The 23,354-nt window shown below is 35.4% G+C and overlaps 1 protein-coding gene across 8 annotated transcripts in view; it reads right to left on the reverse strand.

The window, feature by feature from the left end:
- Positions 1-23,354, reverse strand: part of CLOCK (clock circadian regulator) — a 55,371-nt gene that overhangs the window by 13,835 nt on the left and 18,182 nt on the right. For 7 of the 8 annotated variants that reach the window (XM_008641427.2, XM_008641426.2, XM_017744340.1 and 4 more), the window contains 13 exons: positions 20,848-20,958; positions 18,474-18,564; positions 16,726-16,785; positions 16,171-16,319; positions 11,936-12,027; positions 10,516-10,605; positions 9,081-9,201; positions 7,828-7,941; positions 5,151-5,269; positions 1,365-1,447; positions 1,034-1,140; positions 452-599; positions 169-244 (listed from right to left, as the gene is read on the reverse strand). In XM_008641427.2, coding sequence (XP_008639649.1) covers positions 169-244; positions 452-599; positions 1,034-1,140; positions 1,365-1,447; positions 5,151-5,269; positions 7,828-7,941; positions 9,081-9,201; positions 10,516-10,605; positions 11,936-12,027; positions 16,171-16,319; positions 16,726-16,785; positions 18,474-18,520 — 1,206 coding nt within the window. In that variant the 5' untranslated portion in view covers positions 18,521-18,564; positions 20,848-20,958. Of the gene's footprint in view, positions 1-168; positions 245-451; positions 600-1,033; positions 1,141-1,364; positions 1,448-5,150; positions 5,270-7,827; positions 7,942-9,080; positions 9,202-10,515; positions 10,606-11,935; positions 12,028-16,170; positions 16,320-16,725; positions 16,786-18,473; positions 18,565-20,847; positions 20,959-23,354 lie in introns of those variants that run through there. The other variant, XM_017744341.1, reaches the window with a different exon arrangement.

Raw genomic sequence — 23,354 nt, forward strand, 5'->3', positions numbered from 1 at the left:
ACTCTTTCTAGACTTCTTTGATCATTTTAAATAGTCATATTATTTAGAGACCAAATAATTACTTTATTTAGGGACAAATGGGACAAACCACTTTTTGCTGCTGTATATTTGCTTGCGTATAATTTTTAGTATGTGAAGATGTAAAATAAAATTGTATAAAACACTCACTTTATCTGCTGTTATCTCTGGGAGAGATTCCTCAATACCAAGTTCTCGTCGTCTTTCTGCTCTAACTTCTGCATAACTAGAAGAACAAACCAAGTGTGACTACTATATTGCGGGATGATTTAAAAAATATACCTCAAAGACCAAACTCCTCAAAGCCACCTTGCTTATAAAGTATCCCAGGAAGTTTTCCAGTGATTCTTTACGCTGCTATAATTTCTCTACTTCCAAAAATACCATCAAGGTAGCTCCCATGCCAGTAGGATTACTTTAAAAAGTAACCTACCTTACAACAGTGTGCGTACAGACAATAAACTCTGGCCTGGAATTCCACTGGTGATACGTGATATAGTAATGTGTTTGCAGCCAAATCCATTGTTGTCCCTTTGTAAGGAATCTGTAGTAACATGACTTCCCTTTCCCATATTGCATTACTATAAAGATGAAGAATAAAGTTTACTGTCTTGCCAAGCTGTAAATACTCCGGTTACATAAAAAGAACATTATTTCCCAGGTTCGTATAGCCCAAACCCATGTCTAAATCCAGTATTACAACCACTATCAAGAACAGGTTTGAAAATTTTCCACCAATTTTTGCACTTATTAAACAGTATAAAGCCTTTTAAATGCTATTGGAAGAACTGAAAAAGTATTAGTCATAGAGCTGCGCACTCCAATTTACCACAATGAAACCCTGGAATTATAAGATAAAATTAAATGTGTTTTGTAGTTCTGTTTCAAAAGAAAAACAAAGATAAGGAACAGCAGTATAATAATGTCAAACTTCACTCAAAATATCACAAAATTTCAGCAGAACAGTTGTACAATTTAACAAACTTGCTCATTTTAGTGACTTAGTTGTACTCACAATGCTCATGACATTTTGCCAGATTATCTAGATCATCCACGTGATAATAATCATAGCCTGACGTTCCCAAAACTTCAAATGGAAGATAACCTATTATCGGAGGTGCCCTAATTTAATAGAAAAATCAATGTCATTTTATTTTCACACACACAAAAGACTCTCAAAGAAACCAGAATTAATCATATAAGCTGTCTTGTTTACAGTATGTCTCTGAAAAAAAAAATTAAACTCAACACAAGCTATGAGTAGTTAATGCAGGTTAGTGAACACCAAATACTACAGCCAGCAGTATGATTCAGCTGCTATTGCTACTACACAGAAGGAACTGCACCTGTGATCCAAGAATAGGAACTTCCATTCCAAGCTGTGTCTAGATGTGAACTCTTCGTTGGGTTCTTCAACAGTGCACATTTCCTACAAAGGAAAAAAATTAAAATCTCTTAAAACTGCTCTATTCTAGTAGATAAACTGTCAAAATTCAGACTTACCTAAAGTTAGTAGATAACTCCACAATAGTTATAATGTTATTTTTAGACTGCTTCATTGGTTTTGCTTGTTTAAACGCATAATACTGAGGTAGAATCTAATCTCAACTGTGCCAAGCTGACACTCAGTTGATTTAAATGGACTAACCATGTCATGAGATTAACTCAGTATCTACAAACACAGTAGTACTAGCAGAAATCAATAGCAGTTATGCTTTTAAATTGGAACACATAAAAGAAGAGATGAAACGTTCCCACCAGACAGTCTGATTATAGTCCATGTTTATAATGGGTAAAACCCAACACTAGCAAGATGGTCACATTACTCTGAGTTTAGGAATAGGATTCTTCCCTTTAGTGAACACAAAGTGCTCTAAATCTTTTTTGTGCACAGACATGTACTACAAATAACACACTATTCTTATGTTTAGAACTCATGAAAAGTAAGGGAGTGATGTATTTCCATTGCAACAAAACCTCAAGGTATTCTGCACATCATTCTAAACGTATTCCACTCCAACATATTCAGAGCATGTCAGCCAACTTCTACTGTCCCCTTTGAGAAAGGTAAAGATGCCCCACCAAGTACTGTGCCTCATGCAGAGACAGTCACAACACCACGCACCCCAAGCCAGTCAATTCTTTTGCAAACTCCTCTAGTACTGCCTTACAAGAAGGAAGATGGGTGATGGAATACATGCATACAAATGTATCCCTCAAAGAATTACATTAAAATTAGAGATAAGTAAATCTTTCTTTTTTGGACACATGCACACATTTGTCATTTGTAGGAGCTTGCAATGGTATTTCCAGGGCCAGGAACACCCTGGGATCTATTGACAATCAGTTACAAGAGTTTCCTAAAGACTGCAATGTGGAAGCTGCTGCTACACTGATAGAATACTTGTAGGTGTGGACAGATGAGCACATTGCTGCCCTGCAAACATCTGTAACTAAAGCAGTCCTGCAGAAAAATACAGTATAAGACTAACAGAGGGACCTTTCTTTTCATTCTTTCAGGTTATAATCCAAAGAGTTTAATTGGATACTTTGCAGTTTTTTAAATAGATCTAAGTTTTCTTTCTATGAAAGGAAAAAGTGACCACACCTAGGCAATGTTTTTTTCCTCACCTTCATCACTGTAAAATCTAAAGACAGTGACTGAGAAAATGATGGATGAATTAGATGAAGGCAATGAGCTAAACAACTCTGGGCACAAATTTACGACTCTTGATGTGAATTCCAGTTAGCAAGATTTAAGCTTCAAATCTGAAACTACCCCTAGAACCCAAAGCTCACCTACTTTTCTAAAATTACAGCATTTAATAAAGCACCACTCAAAGTAAGAGAAATGAAAGAGCAAGAGTATAATCCTTGAGACATACTTTTGATTTGTTGTTTCTTTTGATCTAATTATTTTGACGCAAGTCAAAACAAAAGTAAAAATCACTGAAGTGCAAGCAGTAAAACCACAGTAAAACATCATGGTTAGAGAGCAAATGGCAGCAGGTTAGTATCCAATTACTCAATGCATTTATATTAATGATTTGCAGATATTCCACTGTAAAATACCCCTGGGCAGAAGCCAGCTTGTTCAACAAGGCGTCTTGTTGAAGTTGTCAACAAGGCATCTAGAAAAGAAAGGACTTTCATTTGTAACAAAAAGTATTTTGGTAGAATCTTTTCAGCTGGATTAATCCTGCCTTCTTGATAGAATGCAAACATCAACTAGCCAAAATGCAAGACAAATGTTTTAAACAATGTGTAGAACCAAATGCCTTCACTACGGAGCAAAATTTGTGACATGTTTTATTACAAAAGTGGTAGGGTCATATGCATAAAAGAAAAATATGAACTTTAAAGATGCAAAAAGCATTGCATATCCCGAGAAATTACATTCAAGGAAAAAAAATAAAGAATCCAGAACCATATACCAACTGAAAGAAAGAGAATAAGTGACAGATGAGCAGGAAAGTTCTACCTTAAATAAGGCAATACTAGAACACACATCTCATTACTGGCTGCGCATTTGTTAGTGAAGTTACTGGGATGGTAAAATTCCTGACATACACTCATTCGCTAAAGACTAGTCAATGCTAGCCTCAATAATAACAGAAGGTATCACGAGTATAAAAAGGTATTGCCAGATTAAGTCTTCACTCTTATGTTAGTCTTCTTCAAAAGATTTCCCAAATGAACAGCACCGGTTGAAAGTCTCGAAAGATCTTAAAACTTTTGTAACATGGAAGCTTCCTTGGACACTGAAGGCTTAGAGGTTCAGACACAGGAATGAAACTCTGGCCAGAGTATAATCTGTAAGGTTTTCGCCTGCAGGAGACTGAGACACTTGAAGATCATAAATGGATGTTCCTCAGCTTCCAAGAGGAGGAAACATAGAAGATTTACTATGAACTGTCAGACTTTTTTAAAAGACAAAAGCATTCTCAAATGTCAGGTTGGTCTTTTTTCCACAATTATTTCATGAGGCAAAAATCCCACATATAACATCTCTACCAACTGTAGGCATAACAGGAAACATATTTTTTAGACCTGCATGAGAAGTAAAGTGGCAGATGAAAGATTTCCATAGTTTTGGAAAAAATAAACAAACTTTCTCTGGCATCAAGTCTGGAGAGACAAAATTCCTATTCAGCCTGATAGAACTGAAGAAGTTTCTATGATTTCTCCACATGCTCCCTACTATGCTTTTGAAGTGCAAAGTAGATAAACCACATCCTTCAGAAGCTACCACCAACAGTCTTCAGCTTAAGACATCATCAGTGCTTTAAACTTGTTTAAATGTTCAGAGTTCTTGTATTACAGACAACAGCTTAACACTGGGCTACATGCACTTCATGGCATTACTTTACAACTGAATTGCAAAAACAAACGTTAGATAGCAGACTATCCTGAACCTTGATTCACATATTTGTATGAAACATATAATGGAATCACAATCACTGACCATACTGTACTGTATCCTGAGTATTTATTTTTATTGGTTTTGGAAAGAAACAGGATTATACTTACTGAACTACAAGTATCATATGCATCCAATTCTAAGCTTGGAAAGGCACCTTCACATTGTACATTAGTAGTTAAGCAAAATGTTAGGTTTAAACCACTGAGTTACTGATTAACTGCATAGAAACAAAAGATTTCTATTACCTCAAACCCAACTCTTAATTACGGACAAGTAATGTAAGCTTTCTTTAAGCCCTCCAAGATTTACTTCTGTGTCAAACTGCAGAAAGACCACCAGCAACAAAAAATTCATGTCCGAGTTCCAACTAAATCAATCATTTCTCCAGTGAAAGTGGAACCTTGATGTAATCTTTCATATTGCTTAAGTTCATCTTGCTAAATTATATTCCTGTGGACTTCCTCGAAATTTATTTCTTGCATATTTCTCTTTTATATTCCTATTTAGAATTAATGTTCACCATAACCTGTTTCATACTTTGCATAAAACTTAGCCTATTTGAAGTAAGAAACAGACACTTTCAGTTTCATATCATAAAATTCCTTATGGTTTTCCATGAATATTTTAAATGTTGTTTGCATTCTCTCTGAAGTTTTCCCATTTAGAGTCCATTTAAGAATGATATAAAAGTGATTTCATTTGTACATACCTTGATAAATTGAGGTGTAGCTAATCTAACTGTTGCTACAAAGCAAACTTTTTCTTCATATGAAGGCCGGTGTGATCTCTGAATAGTTCCTTCAAAACCATTGTGCGCTGAGTTGGGAACTGAGGGCAGACAGAGGAGATGACAATATAAGTATGGAGGAAAATGGCAGTAATATCACAAGACAAGTGGCCCAATATTTATCTGTGGTTTGCTTGTAACTTAACATGCATTAAGAAAAATGCTACATATCTACATTTATATGCGCAGGAATAATAACACAGTAATAGGAGTAGTTACAGAGTAGTAATGGGAACATGACCATCCAGTTACTTACTCAAAGAACTAAAATTACAGTTAATACGATATTATTACCGACAAAGTGTTTTTAAGAAACTAATAACAGTTCTAATCCTTGCTAACTGGTAAAAATGACTGGATTACACTTTCTTCAAAAGTATCTTTAAAATTTATCTTTTGCATCAGGTTTTGCTAATTTTTTCTTTTGAACTCTGAGGTAAGTATTTACTTTGTAGACTTCGATCACATTTAAGCAACACATGCTGAAGACATACCAAGTAACAGAACAATCAAAGGCACAATTACAGATGTGAAAGAATCAGGATACTGAGCTAAGAACAAATTCCACTTATTGAATCACGGAGATGGAATCAAAAGGAGGCAAAGGATGGACTAGACCTCAAAACAGATTAACCTTATCTTTCATTTCCATCCATTATCAATTTAGTTTATCTTTACTAAGGCCTAGAGATGGTGACTTCAAAACACTGTGAGGTCTTTCAAAGCCTGACTGGTTTTAATTCAGCTCTAGATTAGAACCCCTACTAAAGTTTCTTCATGCAAATTTCAGCTTACAGCTCCTTGCTCTTTCCATCAGAAAGAAAATAAGCAGTTTCCTTCCTCTTTATCTTAGCCCTCGTCCTTTGTTCTTCAGAGTTTATCTTGCCTTTTAAGTTAGATTTATAAACTACTTCTTGTTTTGTTGCTCTACTCTGAACTCTCTCCAACTTCTTTACTTCTGACAAATAAGTATCAAAACTTGGATGAGGACATGCAAGTGCTAAGAAGTGCAGTGGGATTATTTCAGGTGGTTTTGACTATATTTTAGAAAGGCTTTTGCATTTTCAGATTGGTGGCTGGTCAAGGTGATTTGGTCACATTCAGTTTACATTCCACAGTAACCCCTTTTCCTAAAGGACTGCTACGTAGCTTGCTGTAGCCATCCTTGTTCATATAGTTTGATATTCCTAAACATAGTAACTTGCATTTTTTCTTAGTCAATTTTTCTGGGTTTTTAGACCAAAATAATTTCTTTTCTAAATTTGGGGATGAATTCTTCTCTTGTTTTTAGTGGACTATTTCATGACTTCAAACTATGTTCCATTGTTCATAACATTAATGAAAATACCAATCAAATCCAGAAGTTGTCCATTAAAACTGCACTTTGACGGTGAACACTGGTAACCTTTCCAATCAGTTTCTGCAGCTACTCTCAAGCAATTTCAATTAACATGTGCTTCCCTTATACGTTTGTGAGAACAGAATATGATAACAAAACCATATTTGAAAAGTCCATCATTTATTTGTGCTTTATCCTCTTATCCATACAGTGTGTTACTCTTTGGTAGAGGAAGCTGAACTGATTTGATGCTATTTCTACCTGGAAAATCCACAGTGGTTGCCATTCAATTCCCTGCAGCTTCCTGAAACTCATATATATTTTAATTATTTGTTCCAGAGTATTTCCAAATATCAAATTGCAACCAATAGGTCTGCAGTTTCCCAACTCCTCCTTCCAAGACTAGCACTATATTTGGCCTTTTCAGGACTGTTTCTTGTATTTCCTATAATATTAAATAACTGTATTTGCATTAAGACTCAACCTCTTCCCATTTTGTGAGAAAAATAGTGGTATCAGATAAAAACTCCACAGATTTATTTACAACATACTGGTTTTCATAATATTTTTGGGTGATCTTTCTAAGAATCTACTACTGATCACACTGCAGATCCCACTTGGACACAAAAACAGGCTTCCCAAGTAAACAGTCAGCACAGCCAGGCCAAACAGATTAGAGGTGCAGCACAGACGAAGAATATTATACATAGCTAATAAAAATAATTTCAATGGTAGGGAGTAGCAACTCAGTGCAGAAAACGGTACTGGCCCACCCACTCATCTGAGTGGTAACTCCTGTCAAGTGAAAGCACAGAACTGAAATGGGGGGAAAACCTACATTTTCCTTCCCAGTTGCCTGTGTAATGAGAGCTGCAGGTATTCAGTACCACTAATCTTCAGGTTAGACGCCTGCTTAAATATGGCTTATGATGAACTAAATTCAGGCTCCTTATTTTAAAACATTTACTTAAATTCCTCTAACATTCTTTTAAAAAATGTTTTACAAAATAGTAGTTTCCTTTAATTGAAAGCATTAAGCATAATTACTACGTTTTGCATTCAAATACACAGACCCGTAATACCTGATAGGCAGTTTTTCTTCTTTTCCATTACACCAATACAGAAGTGATAAAATTCTGCTTCAAGATCTTCTTTTGAAAGCTGGATTTTAGTTTACCTACATTTTGCACCATGGTCCCAAGCCAGTTTAGCTGCGGAGCTGCCTAAGTATTCCACTCAAACACTGCTGAAATTACTTACCATGATTCAAACACTTGAAATTTCCTATAAATTTTACATATTCATATGTAGGTTGCTCTTTTGGATCTATTGTTCCTCGCAGCATATGGCAACAGAATTCTAGCTGATTTTTTGCTAGAAAAAAAATAAACAAAGTAATAGGCTATATGCTTGATGAAGCACACAGGCAACATGAAATGGAAAGCAGGTATAATAAAGCTGAATACATATTGAGATACTGTAAGTGTAGTGATTCCAACTGGCTACAGCCTCTGCTTTTAACCAGCATGACAGTAACTAACCTAAAGAACTCCTTTAGATTTTGTGCATGAAGGGCTTTGAATATTAGCAACATGAAAATCTCTGAGAACTAGAGCTGTATTAAAGAAGATGCCCTGAACTTAAGTTCACTAAAGCACATGCTCCCAAACTCCATTAGCCTGCTATGTATTTATTCTTGCCAACTGCTAAAACTGTCTGAATAGAAGCTCTATAAACAATATGAACCCTTCTAATACACCGGGAAATTATAGATTAAAAGGCAATGCAACTTTGAAAATTCTACTCTAGAGCAGGGGGGACACTAACACTTGTGTTCTTCAGGGCTCTGAAGCACATCTCTGCTCAAATAACACTGGAAAAACTGATGATGTAAAATTCCAAGTAAATAATTTTTAACACAACTGCTGTACTGGTTTTATCTGGGATAGAGTTAATTTTCCCCACAGCAGCTCACATGGTGCTGTGTTTTGGATTTTGACTAGAACAGTGTTGCTAACAGGGATGTGCCCATTATTGCTCAGCAGCACTTACACAGTGCACAGGTCCTCTCTTTATCTCCCTCTGCTCCACTGGTGAGGAGGCTGGGGGTGCCCCAGCAGCTGGGAGGGGACACAGCGGGGAGAGCTGAACTAAGGGATATCCCATACTGTATGGCACTGTGCTCAGCAATAAAAGCTGGGGAAAGGAAGAAGGGGGAGACATCTGGGTTTACGGCATTTGTCTTCCCAAGTAACCATCATACATGACATAGCCCTGCTTTCCTAGAGATGGCTGAACAACTGCCTACCAACCAGAAAGAGCAAACTAATTCCTTATTTTGCTTTGCTTGTGCACACAGCTTTTGACTTCACCTGTTAGTCTGCCTTTATCATGACCCACAAGTTTGCTCACTTTTACTCTTCTGACTCTTTTCCTGTTCAACTGGGAGGAGTGATCGAGCAGCTGTATGGGGCAGAGCTGCCTACAGGGGTTAGCCCAAAATTACTACTTACATTTTAAGTATTCCGGTGTCAAGGAATCACTTTCCAGCAGATGAGAAGACAATATTTTATAAATTTCTGAATGTTCCCCCTCTGGGATAAAATTAAATACACTCTGATCCACAAGATCAGACTGAAAGAAAAAGATTTAATAAGTGTTAATTCAAGACATCAATGTCACAAAGCCTACTATTTTAATGCAAAACAATTCCACAGTTCATTACTGACTCAACAAAGTCACCTGCTGGAATACATATTAGTATTTTGCAAGAAAAAAATCTGTTCTGATATGCCTGCCCTATGGGGAGTGGTAAATGAATTCCTTGCATGCATGGCTTTTGCTTTACCTATTAAACTGTCTTTATCTCAACCCACAAGTTTTCCCGCTTTTACCCTTCCAATTGCCTCCCCCATCCCACTGAGGGGTGAGTGAGTGAGCTGCTGGGTGAGGATGAGTTGCCAGTTACCACATTTTATAATCGGTTCCATAGCTACATACACAAAACCGCAAACAACAGAGATGAATGCAGCAAAACTGAACAACTGATTATATGCATAAATGCATTTGGTTAAGTATTCAAAAAAAGAGGAATCATAAAATGTATGTTTAGAATTCATAAATCACACCTAAAAACCAAGAACAAACGTGCCTCTGAGAACCTGTCAAATTCTACGAAAAGAAAAAGTTAAAATCACAATTACCTGCCCATTTAAAAAATTCTCATACTGTTATCATGCATACTTTAAGAGAATTTATTTTGTCTCTTACCACAGTAAGACAACTAACATTTAACAGAACTTGTCCTTCTCTTCTAGAAAAACACGCAATTTAACTTGTCAATTGTTTGCACTTATTAATTTGCTTCACTTCAGAATAACATTATTCAAAGGTAACTTTAAAAACTTAAATGAATGTTACACGTACCAGTGAGCAATCTCACCCAGATTAAAGATGAGCGAATGTGATAAACCCAAAAGTATATACTGAACTTAAAAAGCAGAACCAGCAGCAATGTATTTATCAGAGTGTGTTGTCAAGAAAGAAGTAAAAAAGTAGTTAAAAAATTTCAATTATTTAGATCTTTAGTAATACTCTTCTGACTCATGTAGAGGCTGTGAACTCTAAAGGGTCCCCTGCAATCAACTGTGTTACTTCAGCTACACTGAAACTGATGCTAGGCACTTCATAATCCTTTCTAACAGAGTGACAACTGCATTCTGCATTTCCAAAGGAAATGTTTAATATAGAAGACAGACCAGTAGGAAGGAGTTGTGCTGAAGAAAAAACAGAAACACTAAAACAAAGCATACATCTGTCCCATCTGTCTGTTGGCCAAAAATGCCAACAATTAATCAATACTTGTGGGATATGCCACAAATACTCATATCAGAACACCAATCAACCACAGACAAACTGGTATGTTACCAAAAGCAATTTGTTACTTACTGGTAAATGTTCAAGTAAGGGAGTTATACTTTCAGACACGTATATTATATTTCCATCTGTCATAATTGCTAAAAAAAAACCATCAAGAGCCTGAAATTAAACATAACGGGCAGTTAAATAAAAAAGAAACAGCATACTAAAAATGTTAAGCTATATTCAATACAGAAAATAATGCAGACCAATTTTAGTTTAGTTTATTGCTGAAATGGAAATGTCTTTCACTACTGAAAACCCTTAATCTTGTTTTTACACTAAAACGATTACAATTCCCATACTGTTCCATCGTTAAATAATCTGTGGTTTCAGAAGCAAATACATATATAGACAGCCACTGTTTTCCCCAACTCCCACTGCCTGCCTGTTATTTTTAATTCCATCACCATTTTAGATCTCAGAAAGCTCATAAAAATGAGCTAGAGACAAAACCAAGATGTGGGAAAACTACAAGAAGAACAAGTAAAAGAGTCAGCAAAATCAATGAATTTTAGTGTTTAAAAAGCTCAACATTCCCAATCTCAATGAAAGAAGCTTGTATTGAGATTTTACTGAGACTTGAAATCTGTGAGATACAGTTCTGACTGCCTTATCTTTACTGAACTCAAACTTCTTTCCTTTGAATATAACACAACGTTTCAATTGAAAGCTACCAACAAAAGCACAACAGAACTGTATTTCTAAACAGGAAATTTCAAAGCTCACATCTTTGAAAAAAACTCTTATATCAGAGGACTTTTCTGAAAATTTTTTAAATACCAAAACCCACAACTTGTAACTTTTTGTATCTGTGCATCAAAGCAAAGGTTTAACTATGGAACAAAAATAAAGAAGTGTTTGTTAATTTGTAATATTTTTCATTTAACTATAATTAAAAATTGTTTCACTAACAAGATATAAATGACTTATGCTCATTTTCAATGAAATAATAGCTTATAATTAAAGTTTCTTTCTAGTAGTTTTGCAACTATTCATGTAATCTTCAGAAAAGTAATGCTCTCAACCAGTTTTGGAAAGCATAGCAGGTAAAGAAATTAAACACTTACTTATTGCACTCAAGTTACATGGATATGTTGAGCCTTTTTCATAACTAGAATTTTAATTTATGCATAATAATTCTTTCTCTAGCACCTTCCTTATGCTGCTAATTTAAAATATCCACTTTGACAGTAAACATGTTCATTTACAGACTTGCTGTTATTATGTTTATTTAATTGAAAATGTAGTTCAAAGCAAAGCTGCTTTTCTGAAACAACATTCTGAAACTCTGCTTACATAGGAACTTTGATGGCTTATCTTGATGAAAACATATAGTTACAACTCAAATATGAGAATAAAAACATATGTCATCAAACTGAAAAATTTCATAATGGAATGACTTCCAGCAAGGAATTCTTCTACTCCCAGAAAACCAGAAATAATGTACCTCTAACATTAACTGTGTGAACTCTTCATTACTAAGGAATGTCGGTTTCCAGTCCTGTCGAATTTCACTGGCATCTGATTGTGCAGTAATTTCTACAATCAAACACATACACAGTATAAGGATTCATACTTCCAAAAGCCATTATTTTTCCCCTAAGCTACATATTCATAGTTAAGGAACAGGAGAAAGTTCTCCAGTCTCCTCTGTTGTTCATTCATTACATACAGAAGTTGTTCCGTAAAAAGAAAATAAATGTCTTCTTCCATGTCGTAATAAAATTTGTCTTCTCTTTCCTTCGACCAGTTTGCCAGATTTCAAGGCAATACTGACGTTAATGACAGTCAGTAACAGATTTTGATGATAAAAAATGCTCTTTCCCCTGAGACTACAATGAAATGTTTTATAAAGAGTGTTGTTTACAAAGATTTAGAAAGCCAAAATTCCTGATCAGTTTATGTCATTAAAACAGCTAATCCTCAAGTATCTTGGCCAGTCCTTGTCATTCTAACCCTTGCACTAAAAATTGTCATTGTCCTTTCTCCTTTTCCTGCTCTTTTCTGGTTATACTTAAAAAGAGTCGTTTTTCAACAAAGATTCTTAAGAGCTCTACAACAGACTCCACTCTAGAATTCCTGTCTGTTACAGACACATAAATGAATTTTGACATAGATGAATTTTGAGTAAAGATTCCAGCAGGAGTTGAGAAATACATAGATTAACTTCCATACAGAGGTGAGAGAATCAACAGCTGCTAAGCAAAGCCTGACGCCAGGTTCTGAAACTGATGCTTCCTTATCAACTGATAACTAAAACAACAAGAAGCAGGACCTCATAGCTCTTCAGTTTTGAGGAATAACAAGAGCATCACAGAAGTACTGGTTGTACGAACAATCTTGGACAAGTAATCAAGTATTTAGACAAATCAAAAGAACCAAACCAATTCTTTAAGGTTTTTGATTTTTAAAGGACAAGTCTGTACAAAGATCGTAAGCTAGAGTCTTAGTTCAGGTGCCTCAAAGAGCCAGAAAACCTGGAATTGAATTAAATATGCAAAGAGCTGGAGCAGTTCGTAGTTTTTTTTACCACACTGAAGTGGGAAAACTTTACAAAAAAGCTTTAGACTTAACTAAAAGAACAGTAAACAACAGCAACGTCATGCAAGAAACTGGCCAAAAGTGGAAAGCTGCAAGAAGAAGTGAAAAAAAAATCAACAAGTAAGACCTTCCAATTATCCGATCTCACAAAACATATAAATTCATCAGGCTTTTGCAATCTGTTTTGAAATGGTATCACAAAGCAGAAAGAGTGGGCTGGAGAATTAAGAAAACCTATGTATAATCCCAAATGTAGCTTTTCAGTCAGAATGAAGATACTGAACACTGAGGGGCAAGTCACAGGACTTGAAAATGAAAAGCTCTGCCACCAAAGTGGAGGCAAAATTCCAGGAACTTAGTGCATTCATTCCACAGAACACAGATAATCTTCACTTTAAACTGGAAAAGTCTGATTCATTGGCTCATTCTAGCCCTTATAACCATCCTACTTCAGAATTAAAAAGACTGTCTTTTGCATTAGAACAGATATATGCTAAATAAAAGCTGAAGTTCATGCCTTTAACAAACCATTCTGAAATATCTTATCACAAGTACAGGTGTTCTTTTACATTTTCCATAATTAGAGCAAGCATGATACTAGCAAACAGAGCCAAAGCAACAGAATGAGCCTGTTCCACTTGGCAACTTCAGAGAAATGCCTAGAAGTTCTGGCAGAAGGTTGCACTCAGAGATAAATGGTGGTAAGGCCACATTCCTGAGCTAGATACCAGAAGGAGGAGCATAACCAAACTTGCACATTAAACTTCAGTCTTCAAGTTCTATATCTGAAGCAATTCTACACCAGCACCAAGAATTCTCAAAACAAACTGCCAGCCAAGCCAAGATCTATACCATTTATCTGTGGGTTGTAGGAGTATCAGTCTACCACCTGCAATTATAGGCAGCTAAATTCTTCAGTATTTACTAATTTTAAAAAATTTGTTTACAAATTCAGTGAAAGATGACAGGCAGTACTAGTCAAAGAGAACCTCCCAGTGATACAGTGTCAGTGTGTTTAGCCTCCTGTATCTTCCCAGTGAGAAACAGAATCCACATTGGCCAATAATAATTAACTCAGATAGTTCATTTGGAGCTGCTGCCAGAGTACCAAGCTTGGATAATGTGGAAATAGCCCTGGAAGAACCAGAAGCAATGCAGTTAAATCCTGGTGGCTCAACATAGTAGGATTTCAACCATAAAGCAGCTACTCACTGCTGAACAATCCATTTATCCTAGGTCATTCAGCTTTATTGCAACATATCCAAGCACTTCAGGAGATAAAATATTCTTCTGAACTTTACCAACATTTTGTCCAAAACCACTTTAATGTAAAATGCTGTACAGCAATGCTAGTAAGCACTGACAGTCAGAGCTTTAGGGACCTTAATATGATATGTGCAGTCACACAGAGCTGCATTCTGTCACACTAAGTGAAGGACAAAAGTGCCCTGCCCTAAAAGGCATCCTTCTCCAAAGCTGCTTTTTGCCCCTTCATTCTAAAAAAAAAAAAAAATCTCAGCACTTTGAAGAGAAAAATATGACTGCTGGCTGGCTGACACACGTTTGTTCTGCATTCTATATTTTATGTCAGGAATTTCCAATACAAGATAAAGTAATTTTGAAACAGAACCAACTTTCACAAAGGCCTTATAACCCGAAGAACTGGCTTTTACAGAAGAGGAGCCTTCATACTGCTTTTCTTTTCTTATGAGACAAATGTATCTCAGCAAATTAAAACAGCATAATCAATATTTAATTGGGAAAAAAAAACCCCAAACCTATGAATTCTCATATGAATTATACCACCCTCCTTTTTCATTTAAATTATGTTTACAATTTTAACAGCAATGTTCAGTACACATTTGGTGTTACCGGAAACATAACATTAATGGAAGAGATGTGCTAGGGTATGGAGAAACATTTCTCATACCTTAAATTGACACACATACTGTTGATAAATACATAGCTATTCATCCACTTAATATCTCATTTTATAACCTTATAGTTACTTTTTTTGACCCTACTGCTTTCTAGTTAGCATACATTCTCAGAAATTACCCAAGGAAATGAGCAAAAGAGTCAATTTTCTTCAGTTTCTAATCTTGTTTTTGCAGTGTGAACCACAAGGTGCCATATTAAGAACAAGTGTAGGAGCAGGAACAGAGATTTTTTTATGTATATAATATTTAAAAGCCATAAATCAATGTACACTTGGTGGAAGAATTTTTTTCATGACAGAAATAACCTGTAACAAACTTCAGTATAACATATATGGGTATATCCCACCGTCAGTTGATGCAAACAGCAAAGATGTTCAAGGATATCGATTGTTTTGACATTTCACATGACCTTTAAACAACAACACACACACAGAGCCTTATACATCCATGTGTATATCTTAAAACTTTAAAAGTTTTTTAGCTAAAAGTATTTATAGATTTTCTGGCATTTTTTTCCCAGCTGGGAAAAAAAAAAAAAAAAAGCCAAAATGCCCATAACTCCTGGTCTCTATGCTCTCTGTATTGCACTTTCTCTCATCAAGCAACCAACCCAGTAACACTGCTGGAAACCACAGTGCCCTATCGCCTTATCATCTTTGTTTAAGCAGCCAGTTGTGTAGGCAGCACCCGACACAAAGAGAAGGAGCATTAACTTCTCTTGGAATAGCTTTTCAGTGCTTTATCTTGCTTCATGTAGAACCTGGAGAGACAAATCAGCTGTTCAAACCAGGCTTATCTAAATACCCAAATAAGTATTTCGAGCAAGTACTTCCACTAAAATGGATCAGCAGTTTTCCTGTGAAGCAAAACTTTAGCCATTTGCACCCATGTCTGTCCAGAACAAAAAACTTCGAGGTTATTTCAAAAATAAAACTTCTCTTTGTGAAACAGATTTCATGTTTCACAAAGAGAACCATGAGACAAAAAAACTCAGTACTGGCTTTTGCTAAGTATTAGCAGAAATACAGGTACATCTCTGCTACCTAGATGATCTTAAGAATATCTTTCTCCAGAAGCACTTCACATTTTTTTGACAAATTCCTTCAAGGAGCTGCAGAATTTTTAATATTTTATGTAATAATTGAGTATCACTTTAAAGAGTAAGAATTTATAAATAACGTTTACTGTTACAAATAATTACCTTTGTGCTTCCGTAAAAAGTCAATGCTCTTCTGCAGCACAGTGGACTTATCCATCTTCCGAGCATTCCCTGGAAGCATGGAACCCAACTCTTTGATAAGTACATTGAACTGATCTCGACGTTTCTTTTCGGACTTGTTTCTAGACACTCTGAAAAGGAAACCAGAAAATATTTTATAACAACTATGAGACTTACTTATACACTGTATACTACTGCCAGGTTCCTGATGCAAACAGCCCCTTAAGAATTTCTGCTGTGATAACTGTCAGAAAAACACCTACTCTGTATCTCAGACACCATTTTTGAAGAATGGCTTCCTCCTTAAGGAACAGTGCAGCAAAGCCTTTGGAATAAAGCACCCTTTTACAAAACACAAACAACTGAGCCACACTTGTAAATACACAATATATCTGAAAAGTAACAGTAGAAGAAATGCTGTTGAGTAATATGTTTATTTATATAAGAGTAACATTTTTATTGTTTAGAAATCACACTGGTAAGTTAAAGCATACAAGTATAGGACATTTCTTAGCTTTAAATAACTTTGAAACTGACCTTTTTGCTTTATCTTTGTCATCTTCTTCCACCAGCCCATCAAAAATGCTTCCGTCATTTCTGAAAGAAACAAAAAGAAATAAATGTTGGAGTGAAAATTCATCTCCTTTGAAGTTCAATCACAAAGAAAGGGGAAGGAGAAAGAGCTGACTATTCATCATTGTCATCATCTCCATTACATCAAGAAAGCAAGGAACTGTTTTACTGTGATGTCTCACAAGGGCCATCATCAGTAACCTGAAGCTAAGTCTTCTGTGTTCTGCTTGCATTTACTAAAGAAAAAGCAAAAAACCTTACATTTCTGACACAATTCAAGAGATTCTCAGACTGCTTCTCATAAGAACTTACAGCCCTATGCAAACACTTAATTGAACAATGCTTCATTTTGGTTTTTATCTTCTTGGTTATTTGCATTACCTTACCCTTTTGAAAACATGGGAGAGGATGTATGTAATTAATTTTTACTTACTGGCAATTTCTATTCTAATTACTGAAAATCTATTTTTCTTAAATTATGAAGTATTATTAGTGGAAGAGAGCTAAGGAATATGCTATACTTCATCCACATATGTAATTTCATAAATATACAATTAATATCAATGTTAAACAGTAACTATTCATTATATTTGCTTCCTCAGTAATTATCACATAAATTTCTTAGCTTGGCAACTGCCGATCTACTGCTAAAGAGGTGTTAAAATACCAAAATAAGAATGTGTTTTCCTTTGAAGATGCCTCAGTATCCTTCGTACAGTTCCTTTGTTACACTTCCTTTTGCTTTGAAAGTGAAGTCAAAACTGTTCTGTTTTCCAAAACTGCTGTATAATGGACTTTCACATGTTATTTCTGCAACTTCTCCCTGCTTCCAGTCTATTTAGTGCTGTCCACATCAACTTCTGTATGTCTATCCTTAGGAATTTCTTACCCTAATGTTTCTTTCCCTTAAGCAAAGTAACCTTTCTAAAAAGTTTACCTCATCTCTCTGATTCATAAACCATCAGGCAATTGTACTGTATATTATGATTACAGTGATGTTAGGAAGTTACTATTTTGTATGCTACTACATAAACATCAAGCTTTTAGAAGCAATTAATATATTCAAAAGGCTGAAGTTTCAGTGAGATGCCAAAGAACTTCACTAGAAGAAGTGACAAGTTAGACAAGCATTATAGAAGTTTTATCCATTGCTTTTACTCTTATTTTTTCCACTGACATAAATTAGATGCAAGTTTCATTTCCCAAAGTCTCAAAAATGGTAATACACAGGACATTAAGTACAGATGTTCACCTACGCTGCTAAGAGAGTGCAGCACAAGGAATCAAGTAGAAAAACATGCCTCAGTTATTACTTTTCCCTTGAAATAAGTTAGCAGGTCACTTTACTATCATCCACAGCAACACTAATCATTTAAATGTATTTGCTTTTCTTAATCAAAAACTAAGTACTAAAAAAATTGAAAGTTCAAGTAAACATTAAAAATCAGCTCAACTTGCACAGATGTTGTCCCATGGCTGAAAACAAGTAGTGCAATTTAAGATTAACCTCAAGCAATCTAAATCACTATTTTCAGTGACTACAAAATGACACATCTAACAATTACCAAATTTACTTTGTCAAAAATAGCCAAAACCTCACTCTTTAATTTTTGCATAAATTAATATCTAAATGTATTAACCATACAAAAAAGACTATTAAAGAAAGAACTGAACAGTAATTCTCCCAAAACTCTCCACATCTATTAACATACCTGTCTGCAATGGAGCTCATTTTATGGGTGCTTATGGTAAAAAACATAACATATCACACTTTAGTCTTGTGGTAGACATTTGTACGCTTGCCTATAAGAGAAGAAAAAATATCAAACTGTGCTGAGGGAAAAAAATGTGTTTTCCATTAGAGCATACTGACGTTTTCATTTGTTCTACAAGCTGTTCCTAATCTTCCCCTCTCTTCCAACCTTCTGCTCTGCCCTCCTACCTTCTCTAAAGTAGTCTCCATTACCATCATAACCTGGGCCTTAATAGCTCATTTTACATGACAGGGTTCAAGAGAACATTATTAAAGGCTACAGTAAATAAGTCTGCACTAAACAAATAGAAACCTTTTTAGACTCTGAATTCAGATATAGCTTTTCATTTTTAACTTTTTCCTAAAGAACCCTCATAAGTTTGAAGGCTCAACAGATGTGAAATACACTTAGGAGTACACTCTCTTTAGAAACAGTGCAAACAGAAAGCATTTGGGATATAGTTCTTTACAACTATAATTTATTCTTACTGCATTTTTTCTTGAGCACTTTGTTATCATAGACACTTGAAAAGATAACAGTAAGATACCAATTAGAATGTGATCTCCGTACTGTGAGAAAGTTAATCTGACCATTTCTTAAAGCAGTGACATACTCAAGACATGAAGTTTTTGGTTTTCCAGATGTGCATTTGACTTTGAATTAAGAATGTGAACAAAGTATTATTAGTGAGAGAAGGAATATAACACAGGTTATGAAAATACTAAAGTCAAACATAAAACAGTAGAATTAAACCTTTTCCTTTCATTTGAAGTCAGTTGTCAGAGGCTGCTAAAACAGAGCAGCAAGATTGTAACACTGGCAGTGATTAGGGAACAGCTGCATGCAGCAAGTTTTATATGAGCTGAACTTGCAGATCCTTCAGGAATTTTTAGTAGCCTACAAACTTAATAGTAAAAAGGCACTACATTTATTTCCAAGATGATCTTAGTCCATTTAGTGACTCAGTATTTTCTGAGAAGGATTTGTTTGTTTCTGAGAGTACTAAAACCAGTGGAATGAGCAGTGTCAATACCACAACAAATATGGCAGCAAATGCATGATGAGGGAGCTGAGCAAGAAAGCTTGTGATTCAACCAAATTGACTCTGAATCTTCAACAACATATGGTGTAGATTTCCCTCACAGGAACAGCATTTTTCACCACAAAGTTTCATAACTTAAGCGCAGCCGGAAAGTATATGGGAAAGCTGTGCTGCAGCACAATCTCTTTCAAGGCACATCACAAGGCATGCTGGTGTTTTTCCCCAAATGCCCCACTTCTTCAATTAGTATGGACCACTTTTGTCTTGCCTTCACTCACCAAAATCTAGTGCTACAAAGACACACTGGCAGCAAACCACTTCTTCCCTCCAATTCTTCAAAATAACAATTGCATCAGCCATACTGACAAATTAAATTTCCCACATTAGTTGGCCAAGCAACAGAGTTGTAACATTTGAACACCAGCCATAAATGGCATGAGAAAAGTAAATTATGAAGAAGTGTCTGAATTTTTGTCAAAAGTCCGCAACAACAGACAGGCTGCTCAGCAGTAAAAGCTAACTATCATGACTGGCATGGAACTAAGTTTAAAATCAAGACAAAAGCTATAAACCTGTTTTCATTTAGCTTACATGGTAAGCACTAATACAGCTATGCACTAATTACACTTCTAGCCCTGTGTTAATTTTTATACAAAAATGGTACCTAAAATTATAGGGATCAAGAGCAATATGAAATTCTGTAGGACAAATTATACACTTTCCTTAATCTGCAAAAGAAAAATACTTGTACAGCTTAATACAGAAAACCTTCACTTGCGACATAACTGACATCTTCATTATGCAGAATCAGAATTTAAAAGTCAGTATTTTCACTTTAACAGAGCACTCAATTCCCAGAATTCAGTAAAATTATTGATTACAATATACAGATCCTGTATATTGCAATATATACAGTCAGAACTGGCAACCTAGATCTGGTATCCAAGACAAATAGTTTAAAGTACTGAAAAGTACAAGAAATGCACCTGTAGCACCCTTGTTTCTCATCTTTTAAGGTCTGACTCTTCTGTCTTTGCACCCAAATTTGCAAGACACTGAACACTCTCAGTACTTATACATGCCAAGGATAAGACTGCAGAGATAATTCCACCAAAACCAGTCAAGCTGAAAGTAAACACCAAATAAATAAAGGACTATGTCCATTTCTAAGATTCAGACTCAGTCATGTTCTAGAGAACAAAAGGTACTACTTAACACTGCTATGCAGCCCATCTGTGTTGATAACTGAAAGCCATGGGAACCTTATTAATTATAAGAACACAATTTTACCTTTTACACTTTGGGACTTGTTAAAGTATGAGGTTTAGGGACAATGCCTGGTTCCTGTGAAGCACAACGTGGAGTTAGATGTATCCTCTTCTGCAGAAAATAAATTCCAAACTGTCAAAAAATAACAAAGGAAAGCTTTAAAATTAATGAGTTTAAAAGCTATATACTTCTTAATTTTTTAATAAAGACAAGCAATTCTTTTAACAAGAGTAATCTCTAAATGCAATATTCTGCTTATCAAAAGTACCTCAAGTATTTCACTATCTGAATTGACCTTGCTTTAAGGTTCTTCTTGATAAGCAGGATATTCTGACACCGTTTCATCTTGGCTTTAAGCTATCACTTTATGCCTGTCTTTAGTCTTGATGTCCTTTTCACTTTTGAATTTGGTTTCACCCGTACCATCTACATCTTCACTTCCACTTGCTACCTTCAAAGTATATTTATACACCATTATTTAAACACCTTTTCACTGAAGTTCTTATTAGGATCTCTTCTGGCTTTCTCTGTTACATCTTCTCCACTCTATGTCTCTAAAATTACTATTCTCAGGACTCCAGAATGTGTAGAATGTTTCTGCTGCTGACAACTAGCAAAGTTGCCCAGTTGCATTATTGCCTCTCCCTCAAACACAGCCATTAACTCTTTCTTTCAAAACTCACTTCAAAATCAATTCTCGGAATGTATCCCAAACTTGCTTCACAACTGTACTTCTTCCATACAAAGACTCTGCACTGACATAAAGTTATTGCCTACTTCCAGTCTCTCGATACCATTACATTTCATTTATAGTTACTTCTCTTGAACCATGCCACTTTCTACATTTTTAAGCTACATGAAATCAGGTTTTTTCCCCTCATCTTTATCCTGTTTCCATCTGCCTTGCTTACTGGTCCTAAAATAAAACAAATTCACTATAATATGTACTTCTTCCATTTCTGAAAAATTTTATTTTAAAGTATATTAAATTCTAAAAAGGAAGCTGGGATCTATAAACTAAGGTTATGCTACTCTTAAATTCACTGATGATTTTTACGGAAAATACCAGAATTATCACTTATTTGATTTGAAAAGTGCCTTCTCCTGCACCTAACAGAGGTTCTCAAGTGGTTAAAATACAGATGAAAATATTAACATAGGAAGTTAAAGCATAGCAGAGCAATCTGCCAGCAGGATAAAAACAATTACAGCATGATTCAATGAAGCCACTCGTTCTTGTCTGGCCAAATAACCTGCTGGCCCATTGACCTACTTTTTTAGGGGCTTACAGCCTCCTCTCCTATTTTGTTTTGTTCCATTTGACAAGTGCAAGCATTAATAGTGACAGAAAGTCCCATGGAAGTCTGCAACATGAAACCAGTGTTTTTAAACTGCTTGGAGTGGAATAACTCTGCCAACTCTCACCCAGTGCCTAACAGAGTTCTAATGATGAAAATTTTAGACCTCCTCTCTGCAGTATGTAGAGGTGCACTTCTTTTAAATCACAATTACACACTTAAGATAAACATCACAGGTCTTAATCACAGAACCATCTTCTATAATGTTTCAAAAAAGGGAGCTTTTACACATATTTCAAAAAGGTATTTTAAGAAGAGCAGGAAAGGAATATGTTTATATCATAAATGAACACATGCAAGCTTAAATCAGACCAAAGAGAAGCTAATTACAGTGGAAAAGCTTTTATTGCCAAAACCACATAGATCTCTAACTTAGTAGAAATAGCATGCATGTGAAAGCCAGCCTACATGCCAGCACTGGCAGCCACAAGTGTTCAAAGGTCATTGTTCTGTCTCCACAATTCATTAGTTTTTTTAAAAAAATAAATTACATCTGTCTGTCACTTGATACCATGTGTTTTGAACACATACAGGCATGTTTTCCAGCTTTTCTGTAAACCAAGGCAGCTAGAAACTTACTATCTTAAAGGAAGCTGAGGTCCTCAATCAAAAATCTTATCTGCTGCCACGGATATGCAAACCATTACTACACCAAATTGCTCAATCTGTACAAAAATTACAAAAACTAGCGATACTGCAACTTCTGCACTATGCTGACTTATCACTCATGGAGAGGCAATAAGTTATTGCATCCCAAGTCATTGCTTGGCCAAATAAAAAAGGTTCTGTATAAGTTACAGGGTAAAAAGCCGTAATTCAAACTAAAGTAATAAAGTTCACACCATCTGATAAAAAATTCCATTTTTTACACTGAAAGAATTTCAGTACCTTCAGTCCAATTTTATTATCAATATTGGCATGTACACTGGTAATATTAAATACTGGAAACAAATTCAAAGATTGAAGAAAGTATGAAATTACAGCACAGTCTTGCTCATGACAGATGTTCTGTCAGGACTGGACTGAAAAATCAATGGGACAATGGTGAACACATTGCCTGTACTTCATTTTGTATAGAGCCAGTAACTGAAATCCCTATGACTCCAGCACTTCATTCTATTGGTAACACTGATAAATATTTTTGAGGAAGAATAAGTATTGTCCTTATAC

This window comes from Corvus brachyrhynchos, unplaced genomic scaffold (assembly GCF_000691975.1).
Source record: "Corvus brachyrhynchos isolate BGI_N302 unplaced genomic scaffold, ASM69197v1 scaffold17, whole genome shotgun sequence".
NCBI classification, from domain to species: domain Eukaryota; kingdom Metazoa; phylum Chordata; class Aves; order Passeriformes; family Corvidae; genus Corvus; species Corvus brachyrhynchos.